General features: G+C 42.0%; 1 protein-coding gene across 2 annotated transcripts in view; it reads right to left on the reverse strand.

The window, feature by feature from the left end:
• ELOVL5 (ELOVL fatty acid elongase 5) overlaps positions 1 to 21987 on the reverse strand; it is a 64066-nt gene that overhangs the window by 26430 nt on the left and 15649 nt on the right. For both annotated transcript variants that reach the window (XM_061622961.1, XM_061622963.1), the window contains exon 2: positions 1422 to 1487. In XM_061622961.1, coding sequence (XP_061478945.1) covers positions 1422 to 1479 — 58 coding nt within the window. In that variant the 5' untranslated portion in view covers positions 1480 to 1487. The remainder of the gene's footprint in view (positions 1 to 1421; positions 1488 to 21987) is intronic.

A 21987-nucleotide genomic window follows, 5' to 3' on the forward strand; every position in this document is an offset into this window, starting at 1 on the left:
TTTTATGAGTTGCAAGATGCCCAACACACCTTTCAATTGCCATGTTCACCATTTTACTGATGTCCAACCATCTAAACTACCAAAATATTGAGAATTTTAATATTCTTAGCTTTGAGCTCTCTTCTTTGCAGAGATCTTTGCATTCTTGTGTGAAAACCTATTCCAAGGAGTTGCACTTTTTGGGCTTTCGTGATTTTGAGACCTGGGGATGATCCAACCAAGATTTGAGCATTTAATTCCCATGGATGTAACAGCAGAACTACACACTTGAAGATATGATTGCCTTACAACAGGGATGGGGAACTAATTCCTCGCCAGATGCTGTTAGGACTTTCTTCCGCCCCAGTCACCATGACTAATGGTCAGGGTTGATGAGAGCTGTAATCCAGAAACATCTGGAGAGCCTTGCTTCACACAATCAGAACTCTGGGCCAGCTAGGATAATGCTAATTGCTCTGACTGGCGGCAGCTTGCCCAGGTTGTAAGTAGAAGCTTTCCTAGATGTACTGCCTCGGATCCTTTTAAGTGAGAATATCAGATATTAAACCTGTGGCTGTCTACTTGCAGGACATATGTTCTACTATTAAGCTACAGCATCCACAATATGAGTTTTATCTTTCCCACTGAAGTCAATAGAATTTCAGTGGCTCAGTTTAGCTGGATTGCTTCTAACATGTGCCAATCAATTTTGGTATTTTCTGTTAACTTCAAAATTGCTATGCTATGTTTATGGCCCTATTAATTGATTGAGATTTTTGAACATGTCAATAACAATAATGGACCTTCTCATTCTTGTATTTTACATGTTAGTGTCAGCACTGAATGCCACTATAGAGTTAGAGCCTTGTAGGGTAGTCAGAACATGTGGACTCAAATTCTGAGCCAACTTGGCTGATGCAACACCTTGAACTGTCTGTGGGCACAGGATGAGATCAGTGAAAGTGCTTCTAATGAATTATGTCTCAGCAAACATACAAAAAGGCAACTATTTCATTCTGTTTATAACTGTACTTTCCATGGGGGAAAACCGCAGAGTCAGAGCAGCAGGAGTCTTAAACAAAGCTCTTTTGTGCACAGTGGAGTTAGTGCAGAAGTAAGCTATTCAATCACTGATGCTACTGCTTTTGTCACCTCTCCAAATGATAAAACTGGCTAAGGCATGATGGTATAAATCAGAACATCTTTTTATTCAATTCCAACAAAAATCTATGATAAAAAAATCTAATAAAGGATTTGTATTCATTATAAGTCCCAAAGTTGCAGGGATTTCAGCCCTCATACAGATGACCACTACATGAAGATTCAGTTATGACTTTTTATCATTTCAGTGTATAAACATTTGTATAAAACATTTGTATAAAAGCATTTGACAAATAATCAGGAACTCGGTCAGCCCAACCTCTCTCAAATAAACTACATACCTCTTGGTCCAAGCCAAATATCCAGATAGCTATTGATTCTTTTATCCAGAGATTCCATTGTACAACCTACATTGGAGAGGGGAAAAACAGTTATTTTACTGTTTCTATACAAATGCTTAACTTAAGTTTAAATTAACATGAGATTAGATCACAGATGGGAAACCTCTGGCCCTCCAGATTTTGCTGAACTACAACTCCCATCATCCTTTACCACTGACCATACTGGCTAGAGGTGATGGAAGCTGAAGTCCAGCAACATCTGGAGGACCACAGGTTCCCCACCCCTGGATTAGATTATTGACAGAGTTTTGCTGGAACCTTTTTTGTGTTGTGCTCTATCCTTTACCATGAAGGCTGCTCTTTGCAGAATGCTTGAGATGCATGCATGCGTGTGTGTGTGTGTGTGTGTGTATGATGCAAGACACATGCAGAATATGGCGAAGGAGTTCACAAATAACACTAGCAGTACTTCCTGCATTTCCCAAGACTGTAACACAAATATAGAACCTATACTAGCTAAAATGTACATGGATTTATAAGTGGCCCTCTTCCACTTATCGCATGAGTGGCTTAAAGAAGTTATAGGAAAATTCCACAAAATGTTACATTACATAGACATTTCCTTATAAACTGATATTCTGAGAGAGTTTTAAATGCTTAAAGCATGATGTATCTCAGAAAGAATCCTCTTGCATGCAGTCATTGAGATCTATAGGAAGACCATGAATAATGGGAGAAGGTGACATGAACACTGAACAGAATACACACATAAAGTTCAATCCTAATACAGCACAGCTTTAAAAATATTTTTCACCAACTTGAAGGCACCGTACAAGAAAAGAGATGAAATGGGAAGCAGTCTCCACTCTCCACCCTACTGGAAAACTAGAGAACTATGTTTACAAGTCAAAGCCTAAGATTGACACAGCAGTAACATGTTTTATAACTCTTTGTAGCTGCGGAGGAAATACTTCAAGGGACTCTTCATGTACCTGCCTCCTTCCTCTCCCACATTATAAAAAATTATAAAAAATCCCGAGCCACCTTTTTAAAAAAGTCTATGCACAGTAAAACCTTAACCACAGCAGCAGTTAATTTAACCAAAAACTGAGGGTTGCCAAATAAAGCTTACAAGAAGCCTCATGCTCCAGACCAAGTTGAAAGGCAGCAAAACAAAAGTAAAGCTGAGGCAAGCTTGTCACATAAACCAGCGGCGTCACTAGCAGGAGTGCGGGGGGGTGCGGACCTCTGGCGCGTGCCCTCCCAGGGGCATGGACAAGGTGGCTGGGCCTGTGTGTGTGTGCGCGCGTGCACGCGCTCGAGGCCAGCCACCCCCGTCCATGCCCCTGGGAGGGCAAGCGCCAGAGGGGCACCCAGCCGGAGAAGGCCTGGGAACGCTGGCGCGCCTTCCTCGCCCTGCTGACGCTGCTCCCGATCTCGCCCGCCCGCCTCTGAGGAGGGCGCAGCCTTGCCGGACAACGGTGGGGGCGGGGCTGCTCTGGGTGTCACCCCCCTCAGGGTGTCACCCGGGTGCGGTCCACACCCTCCGCACCCCAGTTGTGACGCCCCTGACATAAACTCTGTTATGTGAATTTGTATAAATGTTAGCAGAGATTGTCAACGGTCTGAGATGCGTATGTGCCAGTATGTGCATTTACCTAAGTGGCAGGCTTTTACCCTGCATTGAGATCACTGAGACTTAAGACTTAGTAAAATAAGAAAAGCGACTTTATTTACAGAAATACATAGTAGATAGGAAAGGCATACCTAGTTCTAACTAAATAACTAAGTTGGAGGTGCAACACCCAGATGTGGGGGTTGCCCTCATGACTCAGGAGGGAGAGAGCAGAGACAAAGGTGTCTCCTCTCTCTCGGACAGTCGAAGAAGAGAAGAAGGGAAAGGCAGAAGGAGGAGGGGCAGATAAGGGGCTTCCCTAAGCATATCAGTAACGATGGAAGGAAGTCAGTCAGAGCATCACAGTAAAGGTAAACAAGCCTATCCATCTGGAGGACCCTAACTCTATCTCCCTTCTGGAACATAAACAAAAGGACAAAACAGGAGTTGCTCTTGCCCCACTTCCAAAACCCCTTCTCAAAGAGTTTGGTTCAGCCCAGCCCATGAGGTTCATCTTGTTTTGCAGCTTGCAATGTCTGACTTTGCCCAACGCCTTCGTGAGAGTATCTGCAGTCATGTCTTCTGTTGGACAATACTGCATCTTGAGTAGTCCTCTGCAGTAGGTATCTCTAATGAAATGGTGCTTCACGTCTATGTGCTTGGTTCGTGAACTCACCCCTTCTGACTCCATGAATCTGATGCATCCTTTGTTGTCCTAATGCATCACAACAGGTCCAGATATAGAGATGCCTAAATCTTTGAACAGTTCAAGCAGCCACATCAACTGTCTGCTTGCTTCAGAAGCTGACACATACTCTGCTTCTGTGGAAGAGAGAGCTACAGTCTCTTGTTTCTTACTTGCCCAGCTGATCACTGAATTTCCATAGTGGAAGATGTTTCCACTGGTGGATTTTCGGTCTGTAGTGTCTTCAGCCTAATCAGCATCTGCATATCCCACTAGGTTGGGATCTTGGGTAGCTGCTAACTTCAATTTCATAGTTGCAGTGCCCTTCAGATATCTTGCCACTCTCTTGATTGCTTCCCTGTCCTTTCTGGTGGGCAAGCTGGTTTTTCTGCAGAAGTATCCCACTGCTACTGCCACATCTGGCCTGCTAACAGTGCTGATATACAGAAGTTTTCCAATGGCTTGTCTGTAGCTCTCATGGTCTTCCCATGGTTGTTTGTTCTGGTCTGGTTTCAGGTATCCTACTTCCATTGGAGTAGGTGCTGAATGTGCATCCTTCAGTCCTAGACTCTCGAGAAGATCTTGGATCTTTTCTTTTTGATTCAGCAAGAAGGATCCATCATCTTCTCTTTCAATTTGTATTCCAAGGTAGTGAGTGACATCACCTAGGCACTTCACTTCAACCTCCTTGTTGAGATGATTCACTAGTTGTTGCTTGTCCAGTGGGACTTGATAAGCCAACAGTAGATTACCAACATAAATCAGTACATAAGTCCATCTATTGTTCTTGAATCTGCTGTACAAGCATGGCTCTGCTCTGCCTTGTACAAAGCCTTCCTTCAAGAGCATTTTGCTCAGTTTCTCATTCCAGGCTCTGGCAGCCTGTTTCAGTCCATAGATGGATTTTTGAAGTTTACACACCAGGGTTTCTTGACTTGGAACTTCAAACTCTAGTGGTTGTTGCATGTAGATTTCCTCTTCTATTTCTCCATGCAAGAATGCTGTTTTATATCCATGTGCTCCACCAGCATTTTCTTCTTAGCAGCAGCACTCAGAAGAGTTCTCACAGTTGAGTATTTGACTACAGGAGCAAATGTTTCATGGTAATCTTGTCCATATTTTTGAGAGTATCCTTTGGCTGCTAGTCTTGCCTTATATCTCTCAACGTTTCCTTCAGCATCTGACTTCTTTTTGAATACCCACTTGCAGCCTACAGCTTTCCTTCCTTGAGGAAGCTTGCTCAGTATCCAAGTTTTATTTCTGTGTAGAGCTTCCAGCTCTTCTTTGGCTTCCTGCCTCCACCTCAGCTTCAGCTTTAGATAAGGCTTCAATCTCTTTCCAGATCTCTGGTTCTGGAAGTTCATCTCTCATGAGGTAACCAAGTCTCTCTGGTGGTACACCTCTGTTGGTGTGTTCAGAGCGTCTGGGTGCTGGTGCTTTGGCTGCCCCTTCTGGCTCTGTTACCTGTTCTGGCTTAGATTCCTCGTCTTCGTCTGCAGGTGTATTATTGTTATACTTTCTGTGGTGGAAGAATAACTCAGCTTCTTCCATTTTGCTGTCATTTGTTTGGTGTGGCGCCCCTTCTGGTTGGTGTGCGCGCTTTTCTTCATCAAAGTGGACAGCTCTGTATACTCCAACTTCGCCAGTTTTGGGATCTATGACTCGGTATCCCTTCTGCATTGAAGAATATCCAAAGAATATTACTTCCTTGGCAGTGTTGTCAAGCTTTGACCTCTTTTGTTTTGGGATGTGCAGGTGAGACATGCTTGGTGTCCTATCATGCCATAGTTCAAATAGCGTTTTGTTGGTTGCAGATGCAGGAAGTCAGTTCTGCAGGGTAGGTGGCAGTAACTGCTGCTTCTCCACAGTACTTCTGTGGTAACTGTGCATCTTCAACAAGGAACTAATCATTTGTCCAAGCCTCCTGTTCATTCATTCCATGACCCCGTTGTGGACTGTAAGCAACTGTAGTCTGGTGCTCTATGCCTTCCTCACGGAGAAAGTCTTGCATAGCCCTGGACATATATTCTCCTCCATTGTCAGGTCTTATGATCTGTGGCTTTCTGCCAAATTTGTTGGACATAATCCTGACATAGTCCTTCAATTTTTGAAGTACTTCACTTTTCTCTTTTAGCAGGTACATTGTAGTATACCTTGAGTAGTCATCTATGAAGGTCACCATGTATAAATTTCTACCCTGGGATGGCACTTTCACTGGCCCACAAGGATCAGTGTGAATTAATTCTAGAGGCTTTTTTGTTTTCCTTTCACTTTTCTCAGGAAATTTTGGTTTCACACTCTTTGTCTTTATACAGCACTCACATCTTTCTGTAATTTGTATTGTCCCATTTTAATGCCTCTAGCCAAATTCTCTTTCTCTAGAGCAGTTACTCTGGCTAAGCTGGAATGTCCCATTCTTCTATGCCAAATATGCAAATATGCAGAATCACAGCTTTCTTTGGCTATATTTGCATGCATAGTTTCAAGATATTCTAAATGTAAAAGTCTATTTTTCAGTTTTGCGGTGCAACATATTTCTCCTTCATCTAGAACGTGGCAAAATTCTCCACTCATATAAAGTTCACCTCCCAATTCGATTATCTTAGTAGCACTTATTAAGTTGTCTTTAAAATCTGGAACATATAGACAGTTTTTTGTTGCAGCGGTGTGTTGTCAGCGTGTGTGCCAGCCCGTGCACCCACCTAGAGCCCAGAAGGAATAGATCCAGCCGAAAGATATCCACAGACACAGTTACTAGTTAAGAGTCTTTTACTGACAGGAGTTTCTAATAGATACAAACACGAATACTTTCCTAGCTCTCCTGACACCGAACACCCCACACCTTGCAGTTTCTCTTTCAAGGTTTTTATGTCTGTTCCGTTCTTGCCAGCTGCGTGCTGACCTTGGGCACTCTCTGCACAGTGTTAACCCATTCCTATGTCTTTCTGGAAAAACCCAGACACATAGACTTCTCAGCAGCCTACATTTTTAAGTTCAAGCCATCTTTCGCCTTCTGGCGTTTTGCAAAGCAGTAGGACTGTGCCTATTCCTTGACAACGGAACGTGTCTCCAGACAGTTTTTACTTCCTGTGTATAGTTTTTAAAATACTTAAACAAAATTTTATCTTTTATTAGGTGGGCTGTACAACCTGAATCAATTAAAAAACTGTTTTTATAATCACCTTTCCTTTCATCAGATACATGATGAAGCCTTTGTTTTTGCGTTTTCAGTCTGTCTTTGTTTAAAGTCAGGCTTTCCTCCTGTCTGATACTATTGCAATCTCTTTGAAGGTGATTTGGAGATTTGCACTGAAAAAGGAGCTTCCTTCTGTGTTCTGTGCCCTCCTATGGATTCGGGCAATGACTCATGTCTCTGTTCTTTGTTTGTTTGCTTTTCCTGCCCACGGTAAGGTTTGCCTTCTCAGACAGAGTTTGTTCCTGACTCTTTAAAATCCTGGTCCTTCAAGTATGATTTAATCTGGCTCATACTCTGGTCTGTCTGTTCTAGCACAAAAGCAATTAATTTATAACGTTCATGGAGAGAGCTCAGGAGTAATGCTTTTTGCATCTCATCATCACATTTTCTTCCACACCACTCCAGTTCTCAGAGCAGTACTGTGAATTTTTCTAGATGTGTATTGAGACTGCCCCTCTCAGAGTAAATAATTCCTTGTAAATGTACATTACATGATTTTTAAACTTTCTGTCATATTTCTTCTAATTTCTGCCACATTTCTTTTACATTCTTACATCCTATGAAGACATTTAGTGCTTCATCTGATAATGCAGAAATAAGAAGAGATTTCACTTTTGCATGCTTATGTCTCCAGGATGCTGTAGCAGTTTCATCGTCTACTAAGGGTTCAGCATCAGTCAGGATTTCATACAGATCCTCTTCTTCCAGGAGTGCAGTCATTCGAAGACTTCAAACCGCATAATTGTCCTTCTCCAGCCTCGGGATACTTCTCTTAAGTGTTGATTCTTCAGCCATGGCTTTCCTATCTTTTGTTCTGCTTTCCCCCCTCTAACTTAAAGTCTCCTTTTGTTGATCTCTTTGTAAATCACACACAGTATTTAGCCTTTTTAGCTTTTTAGGCACAACTTGCAATTCAACTTAGCTTACTGGGCCACCATAACCCTTTTTTATGTAAATTTGTATAAATGTTAGCAGAGATTGTCAACGGTCTGAGATGTGTGCGAGCCAGTGTGTGCATTTACCTAAGTGGCAGGCTTTTACCGTGCATTGAGATCACTGAGACTTAAGACTTAGAAAAATAAGAAAAGTTATTTTATTTATAGAAATACATAGTAGATAGGAAAGGCATACCTAGTTCTAACTAACTAAGTTGGAGGCACAATGCCCAGACGTGGGGGTTGCCCTCATGGCTCAGGAGGGAGATAGCAGAGACAAAGGTGTCTCCTCTCTCGGACAGTCAAAGAAGAGAAGGAAAAGGAGGAGGGGCAGATAAGGGGCTTCCCTAAGCATATCAGTCTAACAACGGAAGTCAGTCAGAGCATCACAAGTAAAGGTAGTCAAGCCTAGCCATCTGGAGAACCCTAATTATCTCCCTTCTGGAACATAAACAAAAGAACAAAACAGGAGTTGCTCTTGCCCCACTTCCAACACACTCCTATTGGGCTGCACCTTTTGACTGTATGGGGCGGGGGTGGCACTATCAAACATGCAGCTCTGCAGCATTTGGAAGTGGAGAGACCACTTGCTGCCTGTTTCTAGGGCAGGAATGGGAAACCTTTTTCAGCTCAAGGGCCACATTAACTTCCAAAGGCCACATGCCAGTCATAGGCAGGGGTCAGAGGCAAAAGTGGGTGGAGCAATAAATGTGACAATTGCTTCTGCACAGTCGGCTAGTTTCTCCACATACCCATCTGTCCTCCATCCAGACTAGCAAGAGGCATTATTAGAGTTCAAGGACATATTCCAGCCAGGCAAAAACACTCTGGGTGTGAAGCAGGGCAAGTGAGGGGTGTGACCCGGGGAGAAAGCCAGACAGAGGGCTATTTTTCAACCCACCCCTACTGAGCCTGAGGTTCCTCACTCTGTTCTACCACAATATTCAGATAGGGAGAGGGGTTAAGCTACCAGAACAGCACCAACACTTGTGGTACTCCACTGGCAAAGGCCAAAGTTCAGTAAATGACCACTTTTCCTGCATCAGACACTTGGGTACAATCCTTGGCATCTCTAGTTAAAAGGATCCCAGGCAACAGCACTGGGGAGGTTTTTACCTTGAAGAGGCATTGCTATGCAGAGTATATAATACTGGACTAGATGGACCAGCATTTTCCATCTGGACAAGGCAGCTCCACATGTGCATATCTAATCCCCTCAAGCTATCACCAAACAGATTACAGGCACAGAGTAATTTGCACAATCAACACTGAGATAAATGAGTGGATGACGGAACATTTACATAGATGTAAAAACCCTCCTCTGTCTTTGATAGAAAGTTATATCCTTTTTTGTATAACATAATGACACATTAATGTTTCATGGAATGTTCCTATTTTACTTTTTAATGTTAATTTCTTGTACGTTTAAAATGTTATGTCTTATAATGTAGCCTTTTCCCCCTCCTTTATTTCACTACATTTTCAAAAATAGCAACATTGAGATAAATACACAAACCCTCCTCTTTGCAAAACATTTCACAACTATGTTCTTTCCCTAAAGTAGTTACACTTTATCTTCGATGTACTAGTTTTGTATTAGTTTGCAGTTTTGAACTGTTCAATACTTCTACCAGTTTCAGCTACTGTGAGATGCTGGGACCTGTACAGTCCCCCCTGACACATACATATATACATAACCCTGGCTAACCACCATTGGTGTTATTTATATCATACCACCTTTCACTAAAAGGAAGAAGAATCCTTCCTTTTCCTTTGGCTAAAACGAAGAAGAATCAGGAGTGCACTTAAAGTGTGCTTCCAATTCTTCCTTTACAAAAAAAAAAGGTGCTTTTTGAATTTGGTACCTTTCTACTGTCTTGCACAATGACAGGAAGAAAAGTATGCTGTTCAAAAAAGCACAGACTCTTAGCTTCAAAGAAAGAATTGGAAGTATACTTTGAGTGCACTCCTGATTCTTCTTCCTTTTAGCTGCAGCTTGAAGTTTCCTGTGCCTGATGTCAGATTAACATCAGGTCCAGAAAAGGTGGGTGTGGTTTGCACAAAATGTCATAGTGAGTCAACTTCCAAGGCCAGAGATTCTCCCGATTCTTCCTTTCCATCCCTGGCTTGAACTCAAGTCAGGGATTTAAAGGATCTTACTTTGCAGCTGTGGCTCAAGCTAACAGTGGAAAGCAAAAAAATATCCTTTTGCATCCCCAGCTTGAATTTACATTTGAAGACATGGATCTGCTACAGTCGTGTATAGGGATAGGTGAGAATTCTACTGAATTCAGATTTAGCACCAGATTTTTCAATGGTCTGCATACTCTCTTATCTTTGCAGAGTGATCCTATTTGCCCCAAACTTCAGTGGCTTTCCCCTGACATTCCCCTCTTATTGTTCTTTTGAGGAGGAGGTGAGAGATGGGGGAACAATGAAAGCTACTTTCATCCTTTCCTTTCCAAAAGGAAAACAGATGGTCTCTGCTTGCTAACGTGAAAACTGACCAGCCACAGTCACAGCAGAGAAGGAGGAGATGAAGCTGCTTTCCTTTTCTTCCAAAATATTATTTCCTTTCAAAATATTCATATTAATATCAATATTTTGGGGGGGAAATTGGATTGGTAAAAGCAGTGGAGACAAACTAGAATCAATACCTCCTGTGAGGTTGATGGAATGCTTTTGAAGTGGCACAAGCCAACAGATTCCCTCCCTAGTCATGAGTGGATTGGGCATTAGTCAAAATAAAAACAGTAATAAAAACCACAACAGGGAGCGTCTGCTTGGAGGCAACACAAATCTGACAAGGAAGTTAAAAAGAACCTTCAGTGTATGAGGCTACATTATTTACTGACAATGAATAAAGAAAAGGTGGGGCATGCAACCTCTTGTTTTATATTGATTGGAAGGAATCATAAAAGGAGCTTGCATTCCCTTGGAAACTGTTGGTGCTTTCACAGGAGGTCTGCCTCACATGGTGAATGAACACTGTAAGTGATCTAGGCATAGTTAGTGCCTGTTAGCCAAAAGTACTTCCCCGACAATTAAAGGGGAAATGGCAGAATGTAGTCCAAATGCACCCAACCAGGGAAAAAATCCTCACCCATCTCTTTGTTCTGTTAAGATGACTTTCACAATTCTCCAAGCCGAACAACATCTTATGCCAAAGTTCAAAAGTATAACTATTACATTGGGAAATTCAGCACAGTCCAGTTAGTCACAGTACAGAAATGACAGATTCGTCTTGCAGAAGAGCTTTGAAAAGTATGTGAGAAACCACATGATCAAAGTATGAATTCTGGCTAGTTCAAACTTGCGTTTGTGGCTCAGAAACCAATCCAGACCCACAGCCAGGAAAGAATGGCTTTAATTTACACTTGCTGCCTTGTTAGTACCCTCTTTCTAGTTCAAAGAAGAATGCTTGAGATTTTGATAGATCCTTTGATGCAGCTCCTGCAAACTGCTCCCCTCACCCCGAATCCCACATCTCCAGCTTTCTCTCCGATATTTCTGCTTGGATGCTTCATCGTTGTCTCAATCTCAATCCTTCGAAGTCTATACTTCTCATCTTTCCTCCCAAGCCTTCTTTCTTTATTCATACATTGACTTGCACTGTTTCTTTATTCATTGACAATGTTACTATCTACCCCATTGCACAGGCAGCTAGTCTTGACTTTTTCTTTGACTCCTCTCCCTCTCCTTTGTTCCTCATATTCAGTCTAGAGCTATGTTGTGCTGCTTCTCCCTTGCATTGGAAAACAATAGCCTTTTTCATTTGCCTCTTTGGCAAAGACTCTGGTCTATGCCCTTGTCACCTCACAGCTAAGACTTGCAGTTTCCTCCTCTTTTGTCTTCCGTTGTCTCACCTTGGCCCCTCACATCTATCCAGCACTTGGATGCCAACATCATTCATCTCTCTCACCACTCTGTTCATGTGATACCCCTCATTAAAAGCCCTACACTACTTTTTTGTCTGCTTCCAGGCCCAGCACAAGCTCCTTGTCCTCAGCTTCAAACCCCTCCACTGCCTTGCCCCCACCTCTGTTATCTCCTGACATATTCCTTTCTTCTCCAGTTCCACCACTCTCACCTGTCCAAAGGTGTTCTGCTCCCTCAAAAACTCCACCAGTTCTCCATTGCTGTCCTGTATATTTGAGACTGCTTCCCAGAACATCTGTCCAATGCCGTATCTCATCCTTCCTTCAAATCCTTCCTCAAAATCCACCTTTCCCTCAGCCTAGTTCACAAACTTAAATGGAAGAGTACATGTGGCTGAAACAGCAACACCCATGTTTCCACATCACAGAAAAGCAGATTTTCTGGCCAGTGAAATGGGGTGGACAAACATCCATGGACATTTTACATTTCATAAGTTTATCAGTAACAATGAATGATACCAACTGAAAATACAATATTAGGGCAAGCTTGGCAGTTTCAGTTTGGCTTAGTTTAGTAAATACAAGTAAAATAAACATGCTAAATTAGGTCGCTGTGTAGGACATCAGAATTTTTTCTGATAAACTGGAATGTTTCCAGTAGAAATCACCCTAAATTTGCATAGGAAGTAAAAAAAGTTTTCTATTTCAAAATGTTCTGGAAAACCCACATCGCTGTTGCTGGCTTACTTCTTGGCAACGGGCAACATGATGTCTGAACCTGGGATCTTGGTCTGTTGCTCCACAATAAGCCAGGACATATGTAAGTCAACAAATTATAGCTGGTTGGTGACCAATAACCTGGATCAAATGTTTGGACATCACGGGAAACATTAATTGTGCCTCCCAGTTTCTTCCAAGGGATGAGCAAAGCAAGATTAATTCATTCGGCAGTGTACACCAGTTGCTCTTTTCCAATGTTGCTCTTTCCCAATAAGCCAAGGTAAGTCAGAAGCCCTTATTTCACGGTGTGAATGTGGCCACTCCTTCCCTGTTCACTCACATTCATCCCCAACCTCTGTTGCTTCCCCATCCTGAATTTTAATTATAAGTTCCTCTTGCAATTTGTAAAGTCCCACACACAGTATTCCTATTGGTATAGTCTATCTTTCAGTGAACACGTGCTTGCCTTACTTTTATTCATTCATTTTCTTCCATATCTGTATTCCTTCCATCGGTATTTGTTCTAGGTCCTTACCTGCTACTAGATATAGGGTAAGATGCTCAGAGTGGTATTTAAGAACCATTAGAAAGGAGCTTTTCCCCCTCCCCTTTAAAATATGTTTCTCTGTCTTCCCAGAGAACTGGGCAATTTCTTGTACCTCTGCAGTTACGAAAACATGCCTGGTTTTACATAAGAGCAACAACTTCCAAACAGGCATTCCTTTAATATGCAGAATGAGTGATGCTGGGCTTATACCCACTGATTGGTAAGATCTGCCTCCTCCAATCTCAAGAAAGATGCAATATAAGAATATAAGGCTTGCAGCTAGAGATTGTCTCCAAAATCATCATTACCTGGTTCAGAATATGGATTTGTTCTGCTCATAATGCTAGCGGTATTATGAATCAAGAGGCATTCCCTGTAGAAGCTTTTTTCTGGCTCAGAATGTAAAATGATAATTTAATCATGCAGAGTCAGCACTCAGGCTGACCAGGCCGCTTTTGTAGGAACATGCACAAAGTCCTTTAAATGTTAACCCCTTACTCTCAACAAAACCATCTGACTACTGTGAAATATGTGACCAGACAATCCAAACAAACACCAGACGGCTCAGGGAGTATCTTCTATTTGGGCAAGTAGAAGCTATTCCCTGGAGCAGCCAGTTTCTTGCCAACATTTTGTGCTGTTCTCGTCCATCCATAGGTACACATAAAGCTGCCTTATACAGAGTCAGACATTGGGTCCATCTGGTTCAATATTGTCTCCGCTGGCTGACAGTGACTCTTCTCTGGTTTCAAGCAGGACAATACCCAGCCCCACCTGGAGATGCCAGGGATTGAACCTAGGACCTTCTGCATGGAAGGCAGAAACTCTACCACTCAGCTACATAGATCTAGAAGTCCCTCTTGTGTCTTCTGTATTTGTTTTAGTGAGGAGGGGGTGGGTGGGAATTGGATTTCCAAATGACTCATCCATGGCTGGTATTAGAAATTACAATTCCCAAGAGGCAGCGTACTACAGTGCATGAGTGTGGCAGCATCAGCATGCACCACCACTATAACAAATTGAATGGAAAACATTCCCACCCTACACCCAAGAGGCTCATAAATGCAAAACTAAATGACAATTAATCTGACATGAGTTGGCTTTCTGGTCTTCATAGCAGGTACACAGAGCTTGCCTCCATAACAGAATTGTCAGATGGCAACCCAAGAGTCTAGTTCCCTTCCTGTCCATTCTTTCACTTGCTGCCTCTGCTGCAGGGATGGGATCCATTGGCCAGTGCCAATCTGAAAGAAATCCATTGACCTAAGGCTGCATCGATTCAAGTTCATTCTTTGTCTGCCAGTTGCTGCTTTTAATGATTCATTTGCCCCCTCCCCGAAATAATATATTTTTTAAAGGAAATATTGATATTTTGAAAGGGAATGTTGATAAATTAAAGGAAATATTGATAAATTGAAGGAAACAGCATTATATTATCAATATTTTAGATGCACATTTTTTAAAAAAAATCTGTTTCAGAAAATAGTAGTGGAAAATCACTACATAAAAATCTGATCTGCAACAATAGCCAATTAATGGAAAATTCGGTACCAAATCCAAATTGGGTGGAATTCTAGTACATTGCTACTCTGCTGTTAGCACCTCCTTGCTTCCAGCTGGGAAAGTTAACACAATGCTCTGCAGTCAGATACCAGAGATGGAAGCAGACTGTGCCACTTTCAGTTGAGGCACCTGGTTGCAGAGCAAGATTTAAACAGCTTTCCCTCAGTGGAAGAAGTTGTGGCCTGCAAAATAAGAGAATAAAACAGGTGGGAAAGGAAGAGGCTAGTTTCTCTTTAGGGTCAAATTGTAGGTGACTCAAAACAAAGACCTCAGATCTTTGTTTATGGCAGGGATGGGGAACCACTTTCAATCTGAAGGCTACATTCCCTTCTGGGCAATATTCTTGAGGAACACATGCCAGGGGTGGGCAGTGCCAGAGAAAAAATGGAATGAACAACATAAATTGTACTGTCATACAGTAGGCTAGTTTCCTCACATACTCCTCTGTATCCTCCATCTAGACAAGCAAGAGGCATTATCAGAATTCAAGGATGTATTTGAGCCAGGCAAAACATTTGGAGGTACAAAGCAGGGCCAGTGATGAATACAACATGGAGTTCCAAGGGCCAAGTAGAGATGCCTGGAGGGCCGCATGTGGCCCCCGGGACTGATGTTCCCCACCTCTGGCTTATGGGTTCTCTCTCTGAGTTACTTGCATATTTCATTAACAGATATTTAAACCTATATACTCACTTTGCACTTCATTTCTCCTTGACCTCTCTATTCCACACACACACCCCAAACACACAAAAAAGCCATCTGCCAACCTAGGATTACAGTTAATGCTTCTGTTGAAGGGGACTCAAGCCCATAAATGCTTATGCCGTAATCAACTTGTTAGTCTTTAAGTTGCTACAAGGTTCAGATATTTAAGTATATTCCCATTCTCTACAAAGGCATTTTATAAAGGTAAAAAAAGTACTCTGTGGCGGAGAGGCGGAGGTGCTTATCTAGTATTTTGTGGAGTGTAGCTTCCATTCAAGAAGTTCACATTACACTGCAAGGTCACCGTGTTTTATTTTAACACTTAAGTTACATTAGTTGTTCCAAATGATTAAAAAACGTCAAAAAGCTTTGAACTGTCACTCTAAGTTGGTTCTGTACTTTGATTTGTGTAAACTACAGGTTTTTTTGTTTGAGTGGTATGCTCTAAGCAACTTTGGTTGATGCTTAATGTATCATGCTTAATGACATCATTGGGCCCACCCCTGAAATCTCGGGGTTTGGGATGCTTCTGACCTGGCAACCTTAGTATAGCCTCCCCATAAAAAATCAGGATGAATGCTGAGAAACAGGTTGTCTGGAAGTAAGCTTAGATAAAGTAAGGCTTCAAAGGTGAGTGTGCCCCCAGTTATGGCCAAAAGAAATGGGAGGGGGAGAGAGGAGTTTGTTTCTTCTGGCTTTAATATACATACACCCCAAAGCAGTAGGGGGGCTCCAATTTTAATTGTAACACTGTGCTAGGGGAGGGGACATTTAACACTTCCCACCCATGCTGATCTTCTGATCTAAATCATGAAATTTCACAGAGCTATTATTTGCTCTCCTGGGGGAAACATGATAAAAATAAGTGGGTGACAGATTTACATTAGCAAGCGGAAAAAGTTAAACACGCCGCTTCTGTAGCAGTAGCACTTTAATCAAAATTAGGGGGGAGGTTTGCAGCTGCCTGAAGGAGAGAAAATGAGGACTTTCTCCATCTTGTCTGTTCTTGTTCTTAATCCTTCCTCCACCTAAGAGACCTTTCAAAAAGCTTTAAGCTTTAGGGCAGAGGTAGTCAATGTGGTGCCCTCCAGATGTTGTTGGACTCCAACTGCCATCAGCCCCAGCTCAGCCAGCATGGCAGGCAGTCAGGGATGATGGGAGTTGTAGTCCAGCGACATCTAAAGAGCACCATACTGGCTACCCCTGCTTTAGGGGATGTACTGGAAAACAGAACTGAATTGTTTAGCTTAGATCATTTGTCCCTTCCCTCACCCATCACAAATACACACAAGCAACCCCCCACACAAGCACATCTCTATCTGAAACTTGTCTCAGTCTTGAAGTTTTCCTAAGTCCTGCGCAAGGGAGGATATGTAGACTGAGTTCAGCCTCAGCTTGTCAGGCAAGAGGAGGGCAGGCAAGCTAGTCTACAAGCCTTCTGTGGCATAAGCTCTTCTTAACTGCCACTTTCATTGCCACCCTCACAGCAAGGCAACCAAGGGGAGAGGCAAGCAAGGGGAGTCATGCAATGCCTCCTCCTCTCCTGTTGTTGCTTTTGTGCCATGGCCTTAAAGGCTCTTCCAGTGGTAGCCTCTAAAACACTGGCCACTGAGCAAGCACTGAGCAGCTTTCAAGTTAAAGAGACCAAAGGAGCGCACAAAGGAGCTCAGGAATAGGTGGATGCAAATAATGGATCATTAAAATTCCACCTAAAAGCAGCAATTACTCAGGGAAGGCACTGCAATTGCCCACAGGCTGAATGTTGCACAAAATGGAACTGGACTGCCTTCAAGTTGATCCCGACTTATGGCGACCCTATGAATAGGGTTTTCATGGTAAGTGGTATTCAGAGGGGGTTTATCATTGCCTTCCTCTGAGGCTGAGAGGCAGTGACTGGCCCAAGGTCACACAGTGAGTTTCATAGCTGTGTGGGGATTAAAACCCTGGTCTCCCAGGTTGTAGTCCAACATTCTAACCACTACACCGCACAGGCCTAGAAAAAACAAACAAAATCCTCAATAACTGCATTAACTGTGCACACTAGTCTTCTGCTCCTGTTAAGAAAAAGAAAAGTGTTGCTGATAATTTCCAGCACAGTCAGATGCAGAGTTTTGCTTTCCTCCATCTCAGATGTGTGCATTTTAAAACCATCCACAGCAACACACCAGTGCTTTTGCACATTTTTTAGAATTTAAAAATGGTCAGAATCTAAAAATTCGAGATAAGCAGAAGAACATTATAAGAGGAGAGAGCTGGTATCTAAATGCAGCGGAGAAACGACCGACAAACCCAACCCCAGCTGTTCAAGAGGAAGGAATATGCACATGTATGCTTTCTACTTCCCACTGATGGCCTGTTTCAAATCACTCTCAAACATTTTTTTCCTCCCTGCAACCCCTGTATATTTGTTTTCAGGTGAGACACCTACGTCCTCTCCATCTAACTTAGTTTCCATCAAATACATTTTATTTGATGGCATTGGACAGATAATCCACAATATTTTAGAAAATATGCTTCTCTTCTTCCCTTGACGACCCCACCCTATTTTTTTTTAAAAAAAAACCATCACAAAAAACCTTGAGCATTATTCGTCATCTAGCTCCAGACATTATCTTACATTTCGGTCTCTTGGTAGGACAATGCATTCTATGTGATAGATATCTAAGGCCTGAAGGAGAGACTAAGGGTAGCTGCCAAATACAAAGAATGTTTAGTACCAATGATAATAGAAATACATCAACCAGAACACTGAAACAAGGTTGCAAAAGTAAAACAATGTACTAGCCCTTGGAGACTGAGAGAGAGATGTCGAAGTCCAGTTTGAAGAACATTGTTCTAATTTTGTATCACAGTAAAGGTCATTTCATATGAGGTGTTTTTTAATTGCTTTTTAAAATATATTAAGACGACTAGAAGAGTGACTAGTTTCAAGGATTCCAGAGTCGGTTTTTGGCATTCCATGCCACTCCTAGCATTTACTGTCCGTTAATTCGGACAGATAGGCGACTAACAAATAAAATTTATTATTATTTATTACATGTTACAAGGCTATCCTAAGATGACCTATCCAGATTTTTTTTCCAGTAGCCAGCCTTTATTAATTTTCCATAATATATTGATAATTGAAAACACATTCAGAAAGTAGAAGAAAGAAAAAACCTATCCAGAAAACAAATTTTAATATCCGGTTATTTTTCTGGCATCAAGGTTTCCTTTTTAGATTTACACCTGAATCTTCAGTTTCTCCCTGATGTAGCCCTCTCTAGGCACTTAAGTCCAATAATCTGAATGGGTGTACTCTGAGTATGACTTAGATCCACCTATGCCTTTCATTTAAAGCAATCATAACACTTTAAACAGCTATTACTTTCTCCAAGGAATCCTGGGAACTGTAGCTTGTTTGGGTGCTGAGAGTTGTTGGGAGACCCCTATTCCCCTCACAGAGATACAATTCTCAAGAGTGGTTTAACCATCAATCCCCCTTCCCAGGGAACTCTATACAGCTTAGGTGAAATTGTAAACAATAACTGATAAGTATCGGTTTTTGCTTTTTATATCATATGAATCATTTCATTGCTGCACTCTTATTGTGACAACTGTGAATATTTACGCTGCGTACTCTAATGTATTTTGCGGGAAAATTTAAATAATATACACACACAAAAAATCTCACCACTGTAACCAAGCGACCCATGCACCTGCTTAGTCTGCTTCGCAGAGGTCGATAGGCAACTTTAAGGCCCCTGCTTTCCCTTCTTATGGTTCTTTATCCTTACCTTCAAACAGAGGACTGTCCTTTGTAAAGTAGGACATGTGGCCACTCTAGAGCAGCGGTGTCTGCGTGCAGGAGAAACATACTTCCTCTCCAGTACAAAGAGTAGCTGAAGAAGAGCAATGATTGGGGAAATTATGGGGGAGAGTTAGAATTGAACTTTCAACCCAAACCCACCCCACCTCTGGCCAAATGCCAGCCCTGTTAGCGGCATTTCATTTTTCCCATTTTTAAGGAAAACAGTGAGGGATCTAATCATGTATCTCACATGTACTATGCAGCTTAGCCTTTAGTGTTCCTCACCGGTCTGGCCTCTGCATCCCCACCATTGTGGCTTACAGGCCCTTCTCCCTAAATAGCCAAGAGCTGCAGGGACTGCTCCTAGGCAGTTGCCATGGAGCCAACAACACACTCAGTGTGAACTGCGCCACTGGCAGCGTGGGCAACACATGAATTGAGCAGGGAGTTGGATTTGATGGCCTTAAAGGCCCCTTCCAACTTTACTATTCTATGATTCTATGCTAGAAAATGGTTAAGGTCCTATGGTGAGGCCCTTGGGCATGACCCAGTGTCAAGATCTTTATAAAGCAATTGCTAGCCACCAACATTTTGCAAATGTGATCTTTTAAAATTGGCCTTGACCTGTTCTACTTGGTTGTGCTATTAATGTCTTCTACATTTATATATAAGGAAGTTAAGTAGCCAAGAGGAAGTTCTCTGGATGAAGGCTTAAGTGAACAGACTTGCTCAGATGTATGCAGCTTATCTGATAGTAACTAAACCAAGCCAAAATAGGTGTTTTACTATACTATACTAAATGTCTTGCTTATGTTTTTATCAAAGTCCTAGGGATAAATGGAAAGTCACATGATTTTTATTGTGATTCACTGCTATCCTAAGGGCTATTAGCCATTTATGTTATTAGTTTTGTAAGGTGTTGCAACCCATGCTAAGGATTGGCAGATGACTCTATGAGCCAGCTTGGACAATTATGTCTTTTCTTAATAAGCCAAGATATTAATGACTCTTTCCCCAACACATGCAGCTCCTTTGTTCCTGCCTTCACATAACTAAACCAGGAAGCCACTAATTAACCACAGTTTCCTATTTCATCTGAATCAGGAAACTATGGTTACCAGCTTTGTAACAATCCAGAATATTAAAACAACTTCAAACCAGGGATTTGGTTACCTGGCTTGTTTCAAAGCTGGTAACCATAGTTCTGTGGTTCAGATGAACTAGGAAACTAAGGTTAATCCTAGTTTAACTACAACTTGCATGAAGAAAGGAATACAGGGGATGTGTACGTAAGCAGAGATACAATTATCAAAACATGGTTCACATAAAACAGGTTCATAATCTCAAAACCCTCTGTAACATACAGATTCTTCAGCCAGTATATAAGGGTCCCAGGATTCCACAGACGTGTGAAAATGAGGTAAGAAAACCTGAACACTGTTAAGCTTGGCATCATTAGTCTGGTCCTTTCACATGCGTATTCATTCTTTGGAAACAGGTAGGACATTTACAGCTTATGCACACATACTGTATTTTGATCTATTATTGCCCAGTGAACCATGGGCCCAATTTGAGGTATTAGCATTAGCGTATGAAGCCCTAAATGGCTTGAGTCCAAAGTACCTAAAAAAGCTCCTTCCCCAATCTCAACCATCTCAGACCCTACAATTGCCAGATGAAGCCTTATTGATGGTGTTGCCACAGGGGGCTGCCAGGTTGGTGTTGATCCATAAGAGAGCCTTTTTCAGTGGTGGCTCCCCATTTGTGGAATGCCCTCACCAGTGAGATGTGTCTATCTCCATCACTATTCAGTTTCAGAAGGAATTTTAAAGTATTCCTCTTTACCCAGGCGTTTGACGGCTAAAGGAGACTGATCCTGGCAACCAGGAGATCAAATTGTGTTTTTTGAACATTTTTAACTTTTTCAGAATGCTCTTTGTTTTGTTGTTAAACTGTTTGGTTCATGTGTTTGCTGCCCTGGGCTCCTTTGGGAGGAAGGGCAGGATATTAATTAAATCAACCATCCAATCAATATTGTGACAGACTCTAGGATTTATTTGATAGGCTGGGTATGATACCTTTAATAAATGCTTCATGTTCAACATTCATTTCTAATGAGAAATAATTTTACATGCACTGCAATGTCTATATTTATAACAGTAGCAAAAAAGATCATTAAAAGGATTAAAGGAGCAAGACCACATTCTAACATGGAATTTTCCATTAATCAAGGGCAACCTCGTGACTAGACCATCTACTCAAGGGTCAGTGTATAGAACATCTATACCAATAGCCTTTTAAACAGATATCAGAGCTGATTTAGCTTGAAAATGTATGCAAGATCTACTTTGGTCGTACACTGTGCTGCTTGTTGAGCAAAATACAAGCTTGGAAAGTCAGGAATCATCCTTAGAAGGGCCAGTGGAAGCAAAAGAACGATCAGAATTTAATTACGGAGATCTACTATTACAAAGTCACTCCTCATACATTAAAGAAGCAAGTCATACCAAGACAGGCAAGTTAAATACAGAGGCTAGACAAAAGCACGAAACCCCCCAAACATATTCTTTTCTCCAAATATTTGGCCCAGCATTCGCTGCGCCTGTAGTGCCATGGTTTGAAACTGCTCCTCTCCTCCAGACCCCTCGTTTTGAAGAGACAAGTAGACAAGAAGTTCAGGACAAACCTTGGCTACAGCCCGTGGCTAGAGTGACGAGTGAGTTTAACCATGAGCCCCAGTTCAGATGGCATGCTAGGCAGCAAAAAGGACTGGAAAGGAGCAAAGTGGCTGAAAGTCTTGCAAAGTCAAGGTTGGGCTGAGTGTCTTGTGTGAGGTAGTCCACTGGCACAAAATGGGGCAAAGGTGACTAGTTGAGATGACTTTACAAAAAAAGGGGGAGGAAGGGTAGAATACAAATTTAATATATAAAGA

The sequence above is a fragment of the Rhineura floridana genome, chromosome 4 (genome assembly GCF_030035675.1).
Source record: "Rhineura floridana isolate rRhiFlo1 chromosome 4, rRhiFlo1.hap2, whole genome shotgun sequence".
Taxonomy (NCBI): Eukaryota; Metazoa; Chordata; class Lepidosauria; order Squamata; family Rhineuridae; genus Rhineura; species Rhineura floridana.